This window comes from Rhipicephalus microplus, chromosome 7 (genome assembly GCF_043290135.1).
Source record: "Rhipicephalus microplus isolate Deutch F79 chromosome 7, USDA_Rmic, whole genome shotgun sequence".
Lineage (NCBI taxonomy): Eukaryota > Metazoa > Arthropoda > Arachnida > Ixodida > Ixodidae > Rhipicephalus > Rhipicephalus microplus.
In genome coordinates, this window is record NC_134706.1 from 158,953,017 (window position 1) to 158,971,864 (window position 18,848).

Consider the following 18,848-nt stretch of genomic DNA (forward strand, 5'->3'; position numbering starts at 1 on the left):
ATGGTGTTTCTTGGGCCCTTGCCTTTACTTTTGGCGAGGAAGCCGTTCTTTATGCGGGTCACTTCCGCGCTACTAGGCCAGCAAATTATCTCATCGCTAATAGCGTGTAAGAAGTGAACGACCCGTGTCACACAAACATGAACAGACGACTCGGTAACATCGAATTTGTCGCCTATGGCGTACATAGATATTTGTGAGCCTAGGTACACAAGCGCTATGAGGCATGTTTTTTCGGCACTGATTTGTTGGCGGCCTTGCACTGCCCTTGGGTAGAAGGCTGAAGTCTTGAACTTGGCCCTGAAACTATCAAAAGTCTCCCTGGACAGCCTGAAGAGGCGCTTGAATTCATACTCATGGTACCTGCCGATAATGCTTTCGTACCCGGGTACACGGTTGGCATCGTCGCGCACCAACGCGCACGCGACCAAGATGCACGCATCGTCGTACTCATCGTCGCAGTCACTGCAAACGGCACCGCTGACGGAATCGTCGTCGCTGCTCGAGTCCAGCAATTCCATCGCAGTCACAAGAAGTGCCATCACGGCCGTGTATTGATCGGACAAGGCGGCGGAGGCGGCTATTTTAGGCTTACACTACAAGGTGTTCTCCGGCCTGCACTCACGTCAACTCACGCCTTCGTTTTGGCTGTAGCCGTCGCGCGCTAGTGTCGGCTAGTGCCGAGGCGTGGTTGAGGCTGCACCTGCACTTGCTCGACCGGCGCTGCACGCTCACTGCACCGCTTGGCACCGCTTTTTCTGCACCTGCACTTTTCTGAACTAGTGCAAGCCAAATCGAAGATTCCTCATGTTTGCGCCTCATAAACTGTCCACATGTGTGGTTCGCCATCGTTCAGTGTTAGCTGTACGGCGTAAACTGCTGGCTCATCGTCATTCGTTTCGGGGGTCGCGCTGTGCCTGCACCGCTGAACTCACGCTGCACAATTTCTGAACTTCGCGTGCACAGTCGTGAACTGGTTCCAATTGGTGCAGGTGAATCGAACGGACCTACTGCCCTCGTTGTTCAGTGGTGGTCAGTTGTGTCAACGCAGTCGGCGTTGGTTGTGCGGTTGACTGTGCGGACCATTCAAACCGTTGACAGCCGGCGGATTCTGCTACCGTATCGTGTTGAAGATTGCATGTGATCTTCCAGTTGTGCCTGTCAATTCTGTTGCACTTTTTGCGTTGTAGTTTGTTCGCATTTATTTCTCTGCCTAAGTGTGCTTGAAGTGTTCATGTGCGGCTGCTGAAAAGCCAACCCTAACATGACCCGTGCACTCGTTGCCGGAGACTCAATGTTGAAGTACCTCGCAGGGTCTTTCACATTGAGCTCCAGGACACATGTCGAGGTTCGCTCATTCAGTGGTGTGTGGATCGAGAAATTGTTCTCTTTAATTGCTCATTCTCTGGCAGATGTGCACGTGGTCGTTCTTCACGTTGGCACTAACAATGTCGGTGAAGAACCCCTCGTGCTGATTGCCAGGTTACGATGACTGATCTCCAGAATTCTTGATGTCAATCCGTCAATCCGTGTTGTAGTGTCTGCAATTCTGCCGAGACAAGCGAGTTTGCGCAAGTGCCAGTGGGCGCTGTCTGTCGGAGAATTGGAGGCGTTCAACACGGATGCCGGGGAGACGAATGCCATTTTGCAGGCGCTGTGCCACAAGAACGGCTACGGTTTCGTGGACGGCACATGGGAGCTGATGGGGATGCTGAAGGCTGACGGCGTGCACCCGACGAAACATGGTAGCCAGGTAAGCAATTAATGTGGATGTTACATAGGGTCTAGCTGCCTAGTCGGTAGCAGCTGCGGACGATCAAAGTTACGGGTTAGCGACGAGTCAACGACACATATTGCAATTGTTGCATTTAGAAGGGACGAATTCAATCCTCCAAGAAAACGCAAGCGTGCTTGCAGCGCTACAGTGCACGTGCTTCATCGCAAGCGCCCGCGGAAGATAAAATTAGGTGAAATTAGGCGTGTGTACTGTGATAGTCGTCCTACGTATAATTTCCACGCAGTGTGGTACCGCGCGGTGAAGGCCACGTAAACGTGGACGTTGGCGAATTTAGTTAGCGGCATTCCGCTACGGCCTTTTTCGTTTTTTCCCGAGTTAATTCGTTATGTTGGCACTGCAGGTCCACGGACGACCTTTGAACATAAGTTGCATGCTTAGATCGTCGGAATCGAGCGGCTGCCTGTTGGTCATGTTTTGCACATGTAGAGCCTTCCGAAATGATTTGATTAGAGTGAAATGACGCGTGCAGTGGGACTATTTGCGACTTCGGCTACCAATGATATGAGCGGGTTTTACTGTGTGTTCATTACCACAGTATATTTGAGAGGCACCAACGGGTAAGCTCACTGGTGCACAGCCTTTACTCAACAGCAGCTCCTTTACTCAGAAGTGCAGAATAAGCAATCTGACAAGAACTACTAAGGAGGCCAGTGAGGTTACCTCCCTTATGTGCATTATGTCTGTCATGAGTTGACAAGCATCTGGTGTAAATGTGAATTCCCTATTGTGCATCGAAGGAAAGATCAATACTACTGTTATTGTTAGGAACACAGATCATATTTCACCAAACCCATGTTAGCCCATTTCATTCTCTTAATTGAAATACTGAAAATGAGATGTCTGATATACCTTACTTGTTTCCAAAACAGGGCAGCAATGTCTGATATATAAAGTAAAAATTCTGCAAGTCATCTATGTAATTGGATCATTATACATCGAACGTCCCAGCCGTTTTGGCAACCATCTTAAATGTATTGGAAAAAAAAATCTTGCTGGAGCACTGTGTTTAAAATAGTGAACTGGTAAAATTTTTCTCTAAGAAAAAATTTTGGGTCACGTGGCTGCCTTTTGAGTTACCTGAAAATTGCAGAACTCCTCGCATGCAATCAGGTCGGCATCAGCTCACACAAAGTCATGTAGACCAACAGCACCTGGTGTCGTTCCATTGAAGCTGAAATGCCAAACAACACTGTACGTAAGCAATTTCTGTGAGGTCTTGGCATGCGTTTGGACAGAAGCACATCAGCAAGAAGTTAGGCAGTCTACAGAACATCTATCGAAATTATGGCACTTTATATGTCATGTGCTGACATAGTTACCAACAGAAGCATTAGCAAAAAGTCTTCTTTTGAAGAAAAAGAAGTCATTTTGCTATCATCATTGTTCAACAACGTAAACAGCAATGGTTGCACCAACGCCTTTTGGCAAATACGCAAGTGCACGACTTGTGAAATGAGCGCCGCTGCAATTTTTTTACATCTACTTTCTCACCTAGTTTAAGTGTCTAAAACAGTCGCATATTACTAACAAGTATTTTGGCAATGCTTTTAAAATCTCTTCGCTGTTGAGAGAGAGCAAACACCTTGTACTCAATGAATGTTCATCATGGACGTTATATTTCTTCATTGCTATGAGAACTTCATTCTTCGGGGCTTCCGTTATGGAGGGGTTCAACTGTAAATGTGCTCCTCTGTGTTCCAGCTGTTGGGGTGCCTGCTACGTGCAGCCATCAAGCAAGCAAGCAAGGACCTTGAGGCAAGCCACAATGGAGCATTACAGCAGCAGCACCAGAAAGAAAAGGACCACAAGAAGCTTCGATTCCAGTACAGTGATCAGTCAAAAGGGCTGGCACAGTATTGGAATAATGTAACTAATTTCCCAACTCTTTCCACAGACCCTATGCTTGTTGTAGCCCCTGCATCTCCATGCAAGGAAATGTGGTCGGACGTTGCACGGAAGTCTGATTCTGCTACCATACAATGTCACAGTGCGATGCCAGTGACACCTAAGGTCGCAGAAACAGACACTGCTCATGGGTACCCTTCGCTGCCAATAACTGCAGTGGCATGCACCAGGGCTTCAGCTGTGACTGTTTTCGCTCAAGTAAAACGGCACCCTGTGCGCGCTCCTGCACTTGTCGGTGGTGTGTGGATGCAGCACAAAGTGAAGAAGACTGGGCGTACTGCCGTGCCACTTTGCTCTGCTGCTTTTGAGCAGAGCCCAACTTCTGACTGTGGGCCACCCGACGCCTGCGGCGTAACATCCACGGTGAGCCCCCAGTCAGAAGGTGTGGTTCTGCGCAAGGACAGCAGTGCGGCTGACACCAGCGCTTCCACACCTCGTGATGATCCCCGTGTAGAAAAGGAGGTTAGAGTCGAAAATAGGAAAGGGCACAGTAACAAGAAACCAGTTTCTCCTGCTCTTGTCAGTGGTGCGAGTGTGCACCACAAAGTGACGAAGACTGGGCGTACTGCCGTGCCACTGTGCTCCGCTGCTTTTGAGCAGAGCCCACCTTCTGACTGTGGGCCACCCGACGCCTGCGGCGTAACATCCACGGTGAGCCCCCAGTCAGAAGGTGTGGTTCTGTGCAAGGGCAGCAGTGCAGCTGACACCAGCGCTTCCACACCTCATGGTAAGCAGAAAGCCACTTCAGCAAAATTGTCACAGAGCCATATTTGCACAGGTGGAGGAAATCTTTCTGTAGGGAGCACATTCAGCACTTATAAGGATTTTAAAGCTAACTTTGAAGGATGGAAAAGTGAAGGGTTCCATCCGATGCATATTGAGAAATCAGATAAAAACCCATTGTGTACTGAGAAAGATTTAAACAAAGCAGACTTTCCTTATGTTCGAGTTAAATTTGTCTGTTGCCACGCAGGGCATCCAAGTCCGAGGGGACAAAATATTCGACCCAATCAACGCTTCAACGGTACAGGTTGCAACGTTGAACTTAAGCTTGCGCTGCGGGTTTCTCCACAGCCCTATTATGAAGTTGTAAATTTAGCGGATGTGCACAACCATAAAATAGGTCCCGAGATTTTTGTATGGTACAATAATAATCGAGCATTAAGTGCTTCTGAAGAAGAGCAACTTCAGGAGTTGATTTCTTGTAATGTGAAACCTAAAGACCTAAAGGATGCCATTCTGAGGAAAACGGGAAAACACGTTACTTCTCGTGATATTATAAACATGAAGCATAGAACAGTTCAAAAAAATTCAGGACAATGCTCATCATGGAGCCCTTCTGTTAGAAAAAATCAACGAATTGTTTTCAGAAAACTCTGGGTGGAAGGTTCATATTGAAAAGAATACAGAAAATGGTCTCTTGTACATATTGCTTCAATCAGAGCATATGGCCCAGTTACTAGAAGTGTTTCTTTGATGGTACGTATAAAGTTAATAAAGAAGAATATATCTTGCATTCGATTCTGTGTGAAGATGGAACAAGCCATCTGTATGTCATGCCTGTATGTCATGCATTTGTTCAGCGGGAGACATCAGAAATATTAGTCTTTCCTAGAGACATTCCTTTGTTTGAATCCTGTCGTAGAGGAGAAGTGCAAAATTGTGGTAATGGACAAAGATTTAAATGAAATGAATATAATTCAGCAGCTTCTGGCCAAATGTATAATCTTGTTGTGTTCGTGGCACGTGTTAAAGTACTTACACACGAAAGTGATGCAGCATAAGTCAAACAGTCTAGATAAGAAGTATGTTAAAGATATAATTACGAAACTGGTTTTTGCACATACCGTAGATATATATCAAAGGCACTTGCAGGACTTGGAAAAAGCACTTGAAAATGACAAAGCCCTTGTGCAGTACTTTTACGAAAATTGGCACAGCTGCAAGATCATGTGGGTTCATGCTTATCGTGCAGATGCATGTAGTTTAGGAAATAATACTAACAATCGAATGGAAAGCCATAATCAAAAGTTAAAAAATTATCTAACACGTGACATGCACTTAGTGGAAGCAGTGAAAGTTCTGATAACGTATGTGACCCACGATGCTCTAGCACTCAGCCATATGCAATATAAAGAAATGAGAACTTGCATTGACACCAGTAAGACTGATAAGTTTTGCATTGAGGTGTCAGCAAAATGCACCGAATTTGCTAGAAAATTGGTATGTAAAGAATATGGGCTCTTTATGAAATATCCAGGAGACTGTGTTGTCTCTGATGGCAAATGCACCGTTTTTGTTGACAGTAAGCTTTATGAAGTTACTAATAATATGAGGACATGCATATGCACATTTAATGCGCAGTACCAGCTGCCCTGCAGGCACATTCTTGCAGCTAGATCAGAAAATAATATGGAACTGTTTGATGAATGTTGTGTGTCAAAGCCCTGGCTTAAATCTGATTTTGTGCAGATCGACCAGACAGTGTCACCAGACAAACTAAGCATTTTAACCACAAGCATGGTAAAAAAGGTACAGCCAAAACTTGATAACTCAGAGGCCAGATATAAATATGCATATGCACGTCAGTTGGAACTTTCAAAGGAAGCTGCTAATGTACTAGCCCAATGTAGCGCAACTGAACTTTGCGAAAAATTGAGCGAGTGTGAGTATTTTTTCCAAAATCTTGTTACTTACCCTAGAAATAAGAAACATGATTCACCCCTTTCTAAAATAGCACAAAGTAATGAGCAAGTTAGTGGGGAAGGAAAAGGCTTAGAAAAGTCAAAAGAAGTAAGTAATTCATGGAGTGTAGACCTGAACGACTATCTATTGGCCAAGTCTGTAGATGATGACACTATGAAGAAGGGCTCCACAGAAGATAAATTGGAACTGAAAGTGCAATCTGGTCAAGTTAAATATGATTCAAAAGATGAAATTAACTTTACTATAGCCTCGCATGGTGATAAGGTATGTCAGGTTCTAGCAAAGACATCGGACACTAGCTCTTCGCCTAGTGATTTCGCACAGCAACTGACAGCGCTTAGCATACCTCTAGTTAAATACGCTCGTGGCCGACCACGTAAGAGATGTGCACATGATACGAAGTGGGGAGAAAAATGACTACGTTTGCATGTTTTGAAAAACTCTCAATTTAAAGAGAAGGTACCTGTGACAGTCGTTGGTAGAACAGTGGAAGAAATTAGTGACCCCATAGCTGACGCGATTTGTGGTCCAAATAATTGCAAACCGTACAAAATAAGTTCCTCTGATTTAGTGGCCTTACGAGGCACGGGATGGCTGTCAGATGCAATCGTAAATGCAGCGCAATTTATTATTTCACGTCAGTTTCCTGGTTTGTGCAATTATCAGGATGTTCTTCTTGGGGAGAGCTTGACATTTGAGAAGCGAGACAACTTTATTCAAATTCTGCATATTTTTGGGCATTGGGTTACAGTGACAAATTATGGTGCCCCTACAAACAGTGTTTTTCTGTATGATTCGTTAGACCAGGACATTATGCCAAGTGTAGCAACTCAAGTTATGAACATAATGAGTCTAGCTTCTAATACTCTCACCATTCACGCTAAAGCAGTACAGCATCAAGAGAACTGTTATGACTGTGGAGTTTTTGCAATTGCTAATGCATTCACCATTGCATCTGGCGTTGACCCGTGCACCATTGCTTTTGATAAGACCTTAATGCGCAGGCATTTAATATCATGTCTTGCAGACAATGAGATGGTGCATTTCCCTATTGCTACAATGCAAGTGCCCAGGGTAAAACCAAAGTCAAGTTGCTTTTTTGTTCCAAAGTAATATTACATGTTTAAACCATTAAAAAAATCAGCCTTAAACTGAAACCATATAGTTCTATAGCTGCTGATCTGAGACCTTTCTATATATTCCAACTCTAGGTTATTAATATACTCTGTCATCATCATTAGCATTCTTAGTTTTTCTGCCCCACAAAGAATTTTAAAATGACATTCTTTGGTCCGTGTTATCCAGTGAGATAACTTTCTACAGGCGTTATTTATCCAGAAAATAATGCAAACCATTACACTATATGCACCTTGCTTTTAAAAACTAAGTGGTCTGAGGAAAAGTTAATAAATTTTGATGCCTATCGGTCAATAAAATGAACTTTGTAAATAACGCAGGCCAGAAAGTTATTATTTTTGCGGTATATTTTAGGGACCATGAGCATCCTAGCATGTTGCAACCTTTTTAGATGTTTAAGTATATAAATGTATGAAACCTTTTAAAGGGGCCCTAAAGGCATACTGTTAGTACACTGTTTGTGGTCCACTGTTTGTTCCGTGCTAAGAAAATGCCTTGTTTAAAAAGAAGTTATATATTAAGTGGTCAGCATGCTACAACTGGTATTTAAACAAGTTTCCAAGTAGGTCTTCTTGACATTTTGTCCCTTTGGTGGCATGAAATACAGTAGTAGCAGGCGTGGTAGAAGGAAAGTTTTGTTGTTATGAGCAGACACCGGTCAGTAGCTTCGGAGAAGCTTCTGTGGCACAGGTAGGTAATTTAAGAGAACTTTCACTGCCCACCCCCCACCCCCCTTTTTTGGGGGATGATTGAAGCTAGCCATGAGTCTTGTCGGCGGCTGTTAGTTCAAAGAAAGAAATAGAAAGAACCAAGCAGCATTTCATACCAGATTTGGGCGCACGTTAAAGAACCCTAGGGGGTAGAAATTCCCGGAGCTCTCCACTACGGCGTCTCTCATAATCATATGCTGGTTTTGAGACGTTAAACCTTACTTATAAAAAAATAAGCATTTCATACCAGATTTTAATGCGCTGAAATCGTCTTTTCTACTGTGGACAGTTTCAGTAATTATTTTATCTGGGACTCGACTACGTCATTTTATAGAGTTACAGAGTTTGCAGAATATGGCATGGGTGACTGGAGCCTTATCATACATTTACTTCTTTCTTGGGGAACTAAGCCCTGTAGATAATACTGACGTTTAGGCATTCTTAAACTTTCACTCATCATTCGAACAAGAGAAATTTTTTGCCTTTAGCGTCCCTTTCAGATGAAGAAAATTTGTTCCTTTGTGATTGAATGCCTGACTTCATTTTCTAAGCTGTGCTATGCGGAAACACATACTTCGGCAAAATGAAAGCTAATGCGGGCAGCTGGTGAAAATTTACTTTTCCAACTGTAAATAAATTTTATGTGATTGTATTACAATGTAAGATGTTCCTAATGCATTAACAAATAGTTCATATTCTGAACATTCCCTAGAAAACAGCATCATTTCTCGTAAAAGCCTAAATGTTTGCTATGGCAAAGTTTGATTCCATTAGACTGGCTGCAGTTTGAGGCAGCAGTTCAGCATGGCCTGTATTAGTTTCATATAGTCTAAGTCTCTGGGCGGAGCCTGACCGCTACAGAGCGCGTTCTCGGGTGGCGGATAGAGAAACGTTCCATGATGTGAAGTTGCACAAAGCTGCTTCATATCATGGTACAGGCAGTTATGCCCGCGGACCAACAGGCATATAGTCATGGTTTATATTAGTGACAACCATATTTTTGCTGTTGTTAGCGGCCAGTGGTTTTTACACGTCACCCAAATTTAAGTCAGTGCATATACTTAGACATTGTGATGTGCGTGTAACATCAGTGCAGTGCTCATGTTGGTTACCATTCACGAGACCATAACAAGGACCTGCTGCCAGCCATCATGTCCAGGTCCTGACCTGCCTTTGGGAGGCTGACTCAGCCGTCTAGGTTGGCGAGCGGGTTCCTGCTTCTGGTCACCAGCCACGATGGTGCAGTGACCAGCCACCATGGTGCATGCATGGGTAGATCTGTCTGATATAAAGCGTTAATGCAGGCTTGTTAGTACATCGTGAACTTGCTATAAACAGCACTACAACTAGACAAAGAAAGAAGAAACAGAAGCTGCAAGGGACATCCTGTCTCTGGCAGCTCTATCTATCAGATGTTCTGATCTCTCTGCTCACGTTTGGAGATTGTTTTCACACTGTGACTGAAGCACTTCTGCCCATGACTTATGGGTGATTTGGGCTTCTTATCTGCTTCAGCCAACAAATACACCTGCAAAGAATGAGTCTACCACTGTTGATGACACTAGCATTAAAACTACTAGTGACTGTTTTTGTTTCAAATGTTCAGCAGAACTTCATTTAATTACAAAGCTATGCTTGTCTTAGTAGTTTAGTAATGGGTGCAGTTTCTGTGTGATTGTTTTGCTTTTATTTAAAATTACTTTAATTTTAAATGTTTGACATTTGTGTGTGAAAAACTGGCTCATCCTTTCCTGAAACGAGACCCTGCCTCAGTAAAACGATCCTGAATCGCAGGCATGAGGGCTGAATGGCTGCAGCTGCTTCAATGCTGCCCAAGGATTAAGTGTTGATGTTTGAGAGCAGCAGCCATAGGCCGGTAGAAAAAATGGAACCTATTTAAACTCACTCAAGAAATACATTTCACCATTGAAACTCACTTGGACTCAAATTCACTTAAATTTAGCTCAACAGAACTAATTGGGACTCGCTAAACTGTTTGTCAACCACTCTCACTCAGGCTCAAACTTACCAACATATTACTCAGTTCGGCACGCTCAGACTCGCGATTTGACCTGTGTCTGAGTGAGCGGACAGCTGTCACTAGTCGCAATCCAATAAGAATATTTTTATGAAATATGCAGCTCACAAGCCTTGGATAAATCGTGATCTTTACCGGCGTATAAAAATAAAGAATAAATTGTATCATGACTTCATCCATTCACGGAACACAGACGCCTTAGCTGAGCACAAGAAATACAGAAACATTTTAAATTCAGAAATACGGAAGGCTGAACAAAACTACTATGAAAAATTATTTGAAAGCATTTACAATGACCAGAGGAAACTATGGGAGGTCATAAATGGGCTTACGAACACAAATAAGGGTTGTAATAGGACACAGGACCTAACAATTAATGGTCAGATTTTCAGTGGTGAAAGGTTGGCCAATGTTATGAATGAACATTTCATAAATGCGGGTTCCTTTATTTTAACGGATGAAAAGCGAGATAATGCTCCAATTCCTGATAAGTCTCCTTTGCCGTATTCTATTTTTCTCGCACCCACAGATCCGGTTGAAGTAGAAAGATTAATCAGAAAACTTAAAAACAATGTTGCATCAGGGATTGATGAGATAGGTTCTGTTGAGTGAAAAATGGTGTCACCATTGATATCTAATGTCTTGGCCTATATTATCAACCTCACCCTCACTAACGGTGTACTTCCAGAGCAGTTAAAAGTGGCAAAAGTCACTGCAGTACATAAAGATGGTGATATCAATACTTTAGCGAACTATCGACCTATATTCCTGCTTCCAACAATATCCAAAATATTTGAAGGGGTTATTTACGATAGACTTGTATCCTTTTTGATAAGCATCAAATAATAACAAAAAGTTAGTATGGTTTTCAAAAAAATAAATCAACAGAACAAGCTCTACTGTATATCAAAGATAAGATAATGGAAAATATGGAAAACAAAAAATATACTCTTGGGCTCTTCCTCGATCTTCAAAAGGCATTTGACTCCATACAATTCAAATCATTGATTCATAAATTATCAAGTTATGGGGTGCGTGGAGTTGCATTACAACTGTTTAAAAGTTACCTTGAAGATCGTTATCAATATGTACAACTGAATAACACTATTTCTGCAAAGATGAAATTAAACCAAGGAGTCCCCCAAGGGTCTATACTGGGGCCATTATTGTTCCTTTGCCTATACAAATAATATTGTCAATATACCTCATTCTCCTGAACTTATAATGTACACTGACGATACGAATGTTTTCTTTTCATCAGACAATCTAATATCACTTGAGGTCAGTCTAAATAATTATCTAAGCAATCTTTCAAATTGGTTAAGGCAAAATGGACTGCGCTTGAATTAAAAAAAAAAAACCTATATGATATTCCGACCTATAAACAAACCTATTAGTAACATAGCTGTAAAATTCGAAGGAAATTACATCGCACATGTTAGGGAACAAAAGTTTCTTGGTGTATGGTTTCAGGAGGAATTAAACTGGAACACACATGTAAATCATCTGATCACCGCATTAGCGCGAATAGTTGGTTGTTTTTTTAGAACAATGCACTTAATCCTATTGAGGTTAAAAATAACTATGTACTATGCACTCTTCCTTTCTAAAGTAACTTATGGGATATTAGTCTGGGGAACGACATCACAAGGGAATTACCATAAGTTAATAACTATACAAAAGAAAATATTGCGCTGCTTTGAAAAATATAGGGGGAATCTACAAGACTTGCGCACTGGTGCACTATTCATTAAACATTCCATACTCAGAGTTGATCAATTATATCATTTTAAATTGCTTCAGTTAATACAAAAGACTAAGCTATATGAAGAAAGTTGCACCGAAAGACCACACTACAGTCTGCGAGAACAAAAGAAACGAGCTCCTAGAACAAGAACCAAGTATGGAAAACAAAGTATTGCTTACCAGGTACCTCAGGTTTTAAATACCCTTGCAGATCAATTGAACTTTAGGGCTAGTAGTGCGACTTTCAAAAAACAAATAAAGAACTTATTCATAACCACCGGTCTACACTATCGAAACTACGTAATGAAGTCTCATGCCTCTGCAAATGCTTAAATTGTTCATAAATTTCTATGTCATTTATACGAGTGTATACAGCGCAATTCATTGTATCCGCATGCATTTTGTGTCTGTTTTTGAGTTGTTTTATTGATATCGTTTAGTTGTGAATTTTTACGAGAGTGACCTCTAATTCTTAAAATGTGTTATGTAAACTTCTTATGCTATTTATGTTTGAATTTTGTGTGTACAATTGCAGGTTGCTTGAAACCAATGTATTGAATATATATATTGTTTGTCAGTGATGATGTCTAAGCTTTGCACTGTCACGGACTGCGGAGGGACAAGGGCCTTTGTCAGGCTGTTTGCCTTTTGCCCTTTGCCCCTGCAGTGAGCTCTGTATCCGGCTTACTGTAAATAAAAGTACTACTACTACTACTACTACTACTACTACTACATCAGAAATTTTTGCCGTGAATGTCCCATGAGCGAGTTTCTGAAGGGAGGTCTTGGCGACCCCCTTATCTCCTAACTTGCGCCTCTGTGCAATAACCGCATGAACGGTTGTGTGTTGATGTATGCTTGAACAGACTTGATTAGCAATGTAAGCAAATATTATGTTGATAGTTATGCTGATAGGCGGGTATATAGGAACATAGGTCAGAAATAAAATGTGGTGCTCACTAAGGCTCACCCAAGAAATACATGTTGAGCTTAGGGCTCACCACCTCAGACTTGCAAATATTTTCCTCACTCGGATTCAAGCTCATTAAAATTTTCCTTAGCCACACTCACTCTACTCAAACTCATGTAATATTACTCAGCTGTACTCACTCAAACTCACGACTCGATCATAGTCCAAGTGAGCCTGGCCCCATTAACGTCCAACGTGCCATGCTTGAATCAGCCAATCGCTGATACAATGGCTGTAATGGGTAATTTTTGAGCTTGTAGCGCAATTAGTCGAGTGAAAGGAAAGCAATTTTCAGGTGAATTTGAACATTTATTGAGAAATTGTGGCCTTGTGCGGCACAACAATATTCGGCTCACCTGTTCTCGGGAGTCTTGACTACCGATTGGCCGCGTTTTACGACCATATTCAATAAGAGTTGCAGTGCCCCTTAAACTTTGAAGAGGTTTTGCGGCAGTGCGAATTCTCTTGGATAGGTGCTTTCTCAGCATAGCACTCTATGCTTCAGTGAAATCACCTTCACAGGAGGTTATGTGCGGATCAACTATTTGTTCATTGCAAATACTTCAAAATTTTTAATAATTTAAAATCGAGTCGAAGCGAGTTTGAATACAGTACTGTTCCTTCAAATATTCGAAGCATTTGAATATTTGCACAACCCTGCTTTTTTTAGTTAATATATTTGTATTTTTTGCTCTCTCTACGCAATTGGTTTCTCCCCTTGTTTTTTTCTCTTTCTCGTCTTTCTAATGGTTCTCCCATCTTCTTTTTCGCTCTCTCTTTTGCATCCTCCCTTGCCTTTCCCACCCCCTATACTATTTACTATTTAAGACTATGATTTCTTCTGTCACCATGCATAAATAGCTGAAGAGTTATGCTCAGCTTTCAATTCGCTGGTTCAAATATTGCCTCGGGTAAGCAAAAAAAAAAAAAACACCAAGAAGTATTCTTGTTTTCTTTTCTTCTGCTGCTAAGAAGTGGTTCATTGCAGATGGGACCCCTCTTCTAAAGCGGCACAGGTTCGGAGGTGCCAGTTAGCTTGCCAGTATCCATTCTAATGTTATGACTGGCAGTGCAAGGACCAAGTCTGCAATAGACGCTCATTGGCGTACCAGCCAAATGTGGTACGCGTCCAGCAGAAACGCAAGAGGTGTCTGGGTGTGCTGCAGGAAACACGCATCAGTGTTGCTGGGACAGACAGTTCGTGTTTGAGGAGAGGCGCATGCACGGACCGAGGATATGAAAAGCGCGTCGCGTGTGCACTCAGGGCTCTCTCTGTGGCCTTCGTTACGGCCAGTCCTGTCTCCTGTAAAAGCGCATCTTGACGCCTTGTGTTTCTTACACCTGTAAATATGTAAATAAATCGTGTGGTTCTGTCGTCAAGAAGCCTCTCAAAGGTGTCTTCTTCTCCGGCACCTGGGTGAAAGCCTGTGCCCCTAACCTCGGTCACATCAAGGTGTGCTTCCCAAAAGTATCGCTGTGGTATGTATAGTGTGCTCACAATTGACAACAATGAAGGCATGGCTAAACTTGTTCCTGGTTTATCAACAGCCTTCTTGCAATTAGTGCCTGTTTCAAATATATGAAGACTAGGTTTTCTTTTTTTTCAAGTCCTAATTTGTTTGAGATAAAACTACAGCGAATTCAAGACGCTCATGTTTGGAAGATTTAAGTAGACTTTCCAGCTGCCCCTTTGCATAGTTGCCACTGCAATTAAGGCATCTGTTTTGGCCCTGTAGCAGCTTTTTTATCCCCCCCCCCCCCCCACATTAAAGACAGCCAAGTCAATTCTGTATGCCACTCACTGTCTGTAGATTGTTGTCTACACAACCTGCTTCAATATTTTTATACTGTTTTCACACTTTGCGGCCACCAAGGTTGCCACCTTTTCTTAAACAAAATACAGGCCCTTCAACGAGGGAAAGAGGGAGGGCCGAGGATACCTGGAGATTAATGTCCAACAATAGACACCATGTCAGGTCTTTGGCATACAGTGCCATTTGAAAATAATATTGCTTTCCTTGAGTCAAATAAACCTGATATAAATGCAAAAATGGCTCACTGAGCTAACCTACTAGTCTAATTGCTGGCATAAAAATATCCATGGTTAGAATAATGCTTCAATTCCATCACTTAAAAAAGAAAAATTGGGCGACCCTTAAGGTTCGCTTTCAAGAATTGAACACAATAATGATACCCTGGCCCTAGTGCGTACTTCAAGCACTTGGTGCATGAAATATTTTCGAACTTGCTATGCACTCACTATGTGGTCTGAAGGAAATGTGTGCAGCAAAATGTGTGCGTTTTGTTATGGCTGGCCACCTTTTAACTATGAAGTCCTTAAGAAAATCACATGTTCTGATGCCTGATTACAATGCACACTTGTATTAAGAAATATTACTGTGATATTACATATTGAATTGTGAAGGCAGTATACAGGACACATGTGTTTGCAAAGCCTAACATTATTTTCACTGCATTTTCAAGCAGATGAAGTTATTTTCCTTAATTTCTAAGCAGATGTGTGGCTGTGCGGTAGAACGCCTGCTTGCCATGCAAACGGCCTGGGCTTGATCCTGCCGCAAACTGGGAAATTTTTTATTACTTATTTTATTTGCATCTTTCTTGATTTTTCCGGTTGCTCACAAGGTTCATCACTCACAATCAACGATGCCTACTAGATTTTTAAAACTATCGCGTTAAAACTGGCATAAAAGGGTAACAATGTATGACTGATTGAATAAGCTTTTACAGCTTATGCCAAATCACATTGGTGTGATATTGAAATTCCTAGGTCCATTGTTAGACTACCAAATGTCATGGTTTTCACTTTTATGTCTGTTTAGGGGTACAGCAGTTAACTGGCCAGGAAGTGTAAATAGATCTTTATTTGGAAACATGCAGAAGTATGATAAAGTCAAGCTCCCTTTCCCTTGAGTAATTTGAGTTGTATATGTATTTTGAAATGGTGTTTGAAAATCACAGCAGCTGTGCCATTACACCGCTTCGTGGCAAAAGCTTAGTATTGAGTTCTGGAGAATTTCTGCACGTTGCCTGCTGCAGCTCAGACAATCATTAATCTGGCTTAAAATTATATAGTATATATATTGCATTCTCACTTTCAATTTTGCTTATTATGCAATTTAACTTACCCTTCGTGAATTCATCGATATTTTTCACATAATAACAGAAATTTGCAGAACTTCATGCCTAAAAATAGTGTGACACAATCTTCACTAAAATATGGCCATCAGTTTATGAGAAAAAAGTGGGACGCATGTGGCGCATCGACCCATGAAGCATCTTCGAATAAGTGGGGCAACACATGTCACATTGTCTCATAAGGGCACTAAGCTGTAATTCTGCTGCCAAATTTCTTGCCCAAAAAGGCCCAATGGAAGCAGTACAGAGGAACACTTCTAAAACTGTGGGAGAAAAATTGCAGTGAACCTTAATTTCAGATTTTCTACGCAATTCTGCGCCTCTGCCTGTGGCATTGAGTCTAGCGGCTCTGTCCCAAGGTCTTAACATACACGTACCCTTTCAGCTTGTGTCTGTCTTGTCGGTAGGTGGCGATAATATTGAAACTCGTCGAAAACAAGGAGAAAACAGCAGGCATAGATGAGTGCACGCATTCATATGAAGATAAAGAAAAAGGAGAATATTGCTTTTCATTCACATTTAACGAAGCTGTGTCTATGCATGTCTTGTCTTGTATCTGCAATGAAGAAGGGCAAACATCTGAGTTAAGCCTGCATTTTCGCAATAAATTAAAATTGTGGTAATGAATCATGGCAAGCCACTTTGACCTGGTGTCAATGCACTGAATGCTGTAAGTGTGTTAACAAATGCTGCATCATATTCGTGAACTCTATTCAGGTGTGACATATTTGCTTTTCTCATATATCTTGCATGATTTGATGATATTGAAAATTCGTGTTCTCTTTGGCTTCCTGGCTGTATGAAGCCGCAATTTTGCCATATTTTTCCTTTGGCACGAAATTTTATCAACAGTGTCTTAGTCACAGCTTTTGGTCTCATTGCCTCTCCTCATAATGATAAAAAATATCAAAGAATGTGCTGTTTTGTGGCATCCATCAAACATGAAAAAACAGTTATGCACGTATGCTATGTTGTTAGGCTATGCAAGGAACTGCTTCATTTTTCATTCGAGTGCACTTCCACAATGATTTTAGGCAGATATAATTTTTGCAATTTAGAAAGAAGATCTATAGTTGCATGCTAAAATTCTTTTAAAAATCTGAACAGAAGAATACCATAAATTTGAAACTTTAGCTGCCTGGTACGCAATATGACACCGGCTGAAAAAAAAAATATTAACAGAATAAAAGATTTTAAACTCAACGTATCACTGATACCATGCATTGTAAATGTGCAATATATAGTTTCTCAGTTTCCTTAATGTTTCTGGTACACCACAACTGGAAGGCATTGTGCTGATGGCAACGTAAAGTGGCAGAGAAAGTTTTACTGAGGAAAAAGTGGGATGCATTCATCCTATTAACCATCAAAAGGTTAAGAAATTGATGCTCAGCAGTGGAGCTTCCTCCACAGCAACAAAAAACCTGCATTGAACCACAGTGCATGCACACACCATCTCTCCAGCACTTTGCTCATGCACTCTGTCATGGCAGAATTTGGTACCAATGCAGTGAGCAGCTGTAGGCCACTGTTTTCAACATGTGTTGCATATAAGACTCCATCAGCAACGATGGTTGGTGAAAACTGTTTCATTGCCTTTTTTGTGTTGCCAATGCGTGATTAGACATTCTGAATTACGAGCTTTTCAGTGACATAAAAGAAATGTACATTAAAAAAATTGATTGGCCGTAGGAAATAATCAGGCCCTCGAAATCCACAGAACCCTTAAGAAAGGGTAAGTATTCATTGGTACAAGCACATTCCTGGAGCTGAGTAGCCAGCTGCGCTACACAACTTTTCCAGTCTTTTTTCTTTTAATGTGCCAGGGTGGATGCTGTGTATCATACTGTTGCACAAGTTTTCTTTTATTTTGGTGTACTTAACATTTTAAAACATTTGTAAACTTTTAAAACATATACAGTTTTGCAAATCATGACTGTTGATTGAACACAACAAAATTAAATTTGGAGTGTTAAATCACTTAGTATTTCTAGAGATCGAATCACACTTGTCTAAAACACCCAGCCGACCGCTCCAGTTGCTGTTTTCTGCAGAAATATGTTAATGCCGAAGCCGTATGAATATCTAATACAGCATACGGCGTGCTAGGCCTTTGTGCGATAATTGAAGCGTGAACAGAAGCATGTAGCTAAGGTGACGTAGAAGCCGTCACTAACAAGAGCCATGCGCTCCGCTGCTCTGGACAAGTGTGATTCCACCTGTACAGCTGCAGTGTTGGCATTTTTTCGGTGCATGAAATTCTCCATGTTCACTTTACATCTGGTCTATTATATAAAAACATGGAAATAAAAAGAATAACAAATAAAACCTTCTAGGTCTGAGTGAGAATAGAAGCCAAGCTGCTTGTGTGGCAAGCAGGCATTCTACCACAAAGCCACGTGCCTGCTCAAAAATAATTTTCATGCTTTACAAATACACGCGTCTAGTATACAGGCTTCACAATACAATATGTAATATCGCAGTATTTCATGGTACAAATGTGCATTGCCACTGGCCATCAGAACGTGTGATTATCATAATGACTTCGTTGTTTAAAGCAGCCACGAAAAACAAAAGGCACAAATGCTACTGGAGTATTCTCTTAGGACCATGTACTGGGTGCATATCAAGTTTAAAAACATTTCATGCACATAGTTGCTCGTGGTTTAAAGCATACTACAC

The 18,848-nt window shown here is 41.5% G+C and overlaps 1 protein-coding gene across 3 annotated transcripts; it reads left to right on the forward strand.

Annotated features, from left to right (window-relative positions):
- The first annotated feature begins 634 nt into the window (after window positions 1-634).
- LOC119179969 (uncharacterized) lies at window positions 635-14,775 on the forward strand. Of its 3 annotated transcripts, XR_012885110.1 has the most exons (4): window positions 635-1,750; window positions 3,497-3,661; window positions 9,345-9,525; window positions 13,996-14,775. XR_012885110.1 is itself a non-coding variant. In XM_037431097.2 (3 exons), the coding sequence occupies exons 1-3, from the start codon at window positions 1,700-1,702 to the stop codon at window positions 9,417-9,419; spliced, it is 291 nt and encodes a 96-aa protein (XP_037286994.2). In that variant the 5' UTR covers window positions 635-1,699; the 3' UTR covers window positions 9,420-14,768. The 3 variants fall into 3 exon arrangements, 2 of the variants coding, with proteins under 2 accessions (XP_037286994.2, XP_075725987.1); XM_037431097.2 differs by having other exon boundaries at window positions 9,345-14,768; XM_075869872.1 differs by lacking the exons at window positions 9,345-9,525; window positions 13,996-14,775 and having other exon boundaries at window positions 3,497-9,088.
- Window positions 14,776-18,848: the final 4,073 nt, after the last annotated feature.

Coding starts and splice junctions, on each gene's coding strand:
- LOC119179969 (XM_075869872.1), top strand. CDS start 1,700: ATGGGGATGCTGAAGGCTGACGGCGTGCACCCGACGAAACATGGTAGC. Junction 1,751..3,496: donor CGACGAAACATGGTAGCCAG/GTAAGCAATTAA, acceptor TCTGTGTTCCAG/CTGTTGGGGTGCCTGCTACG.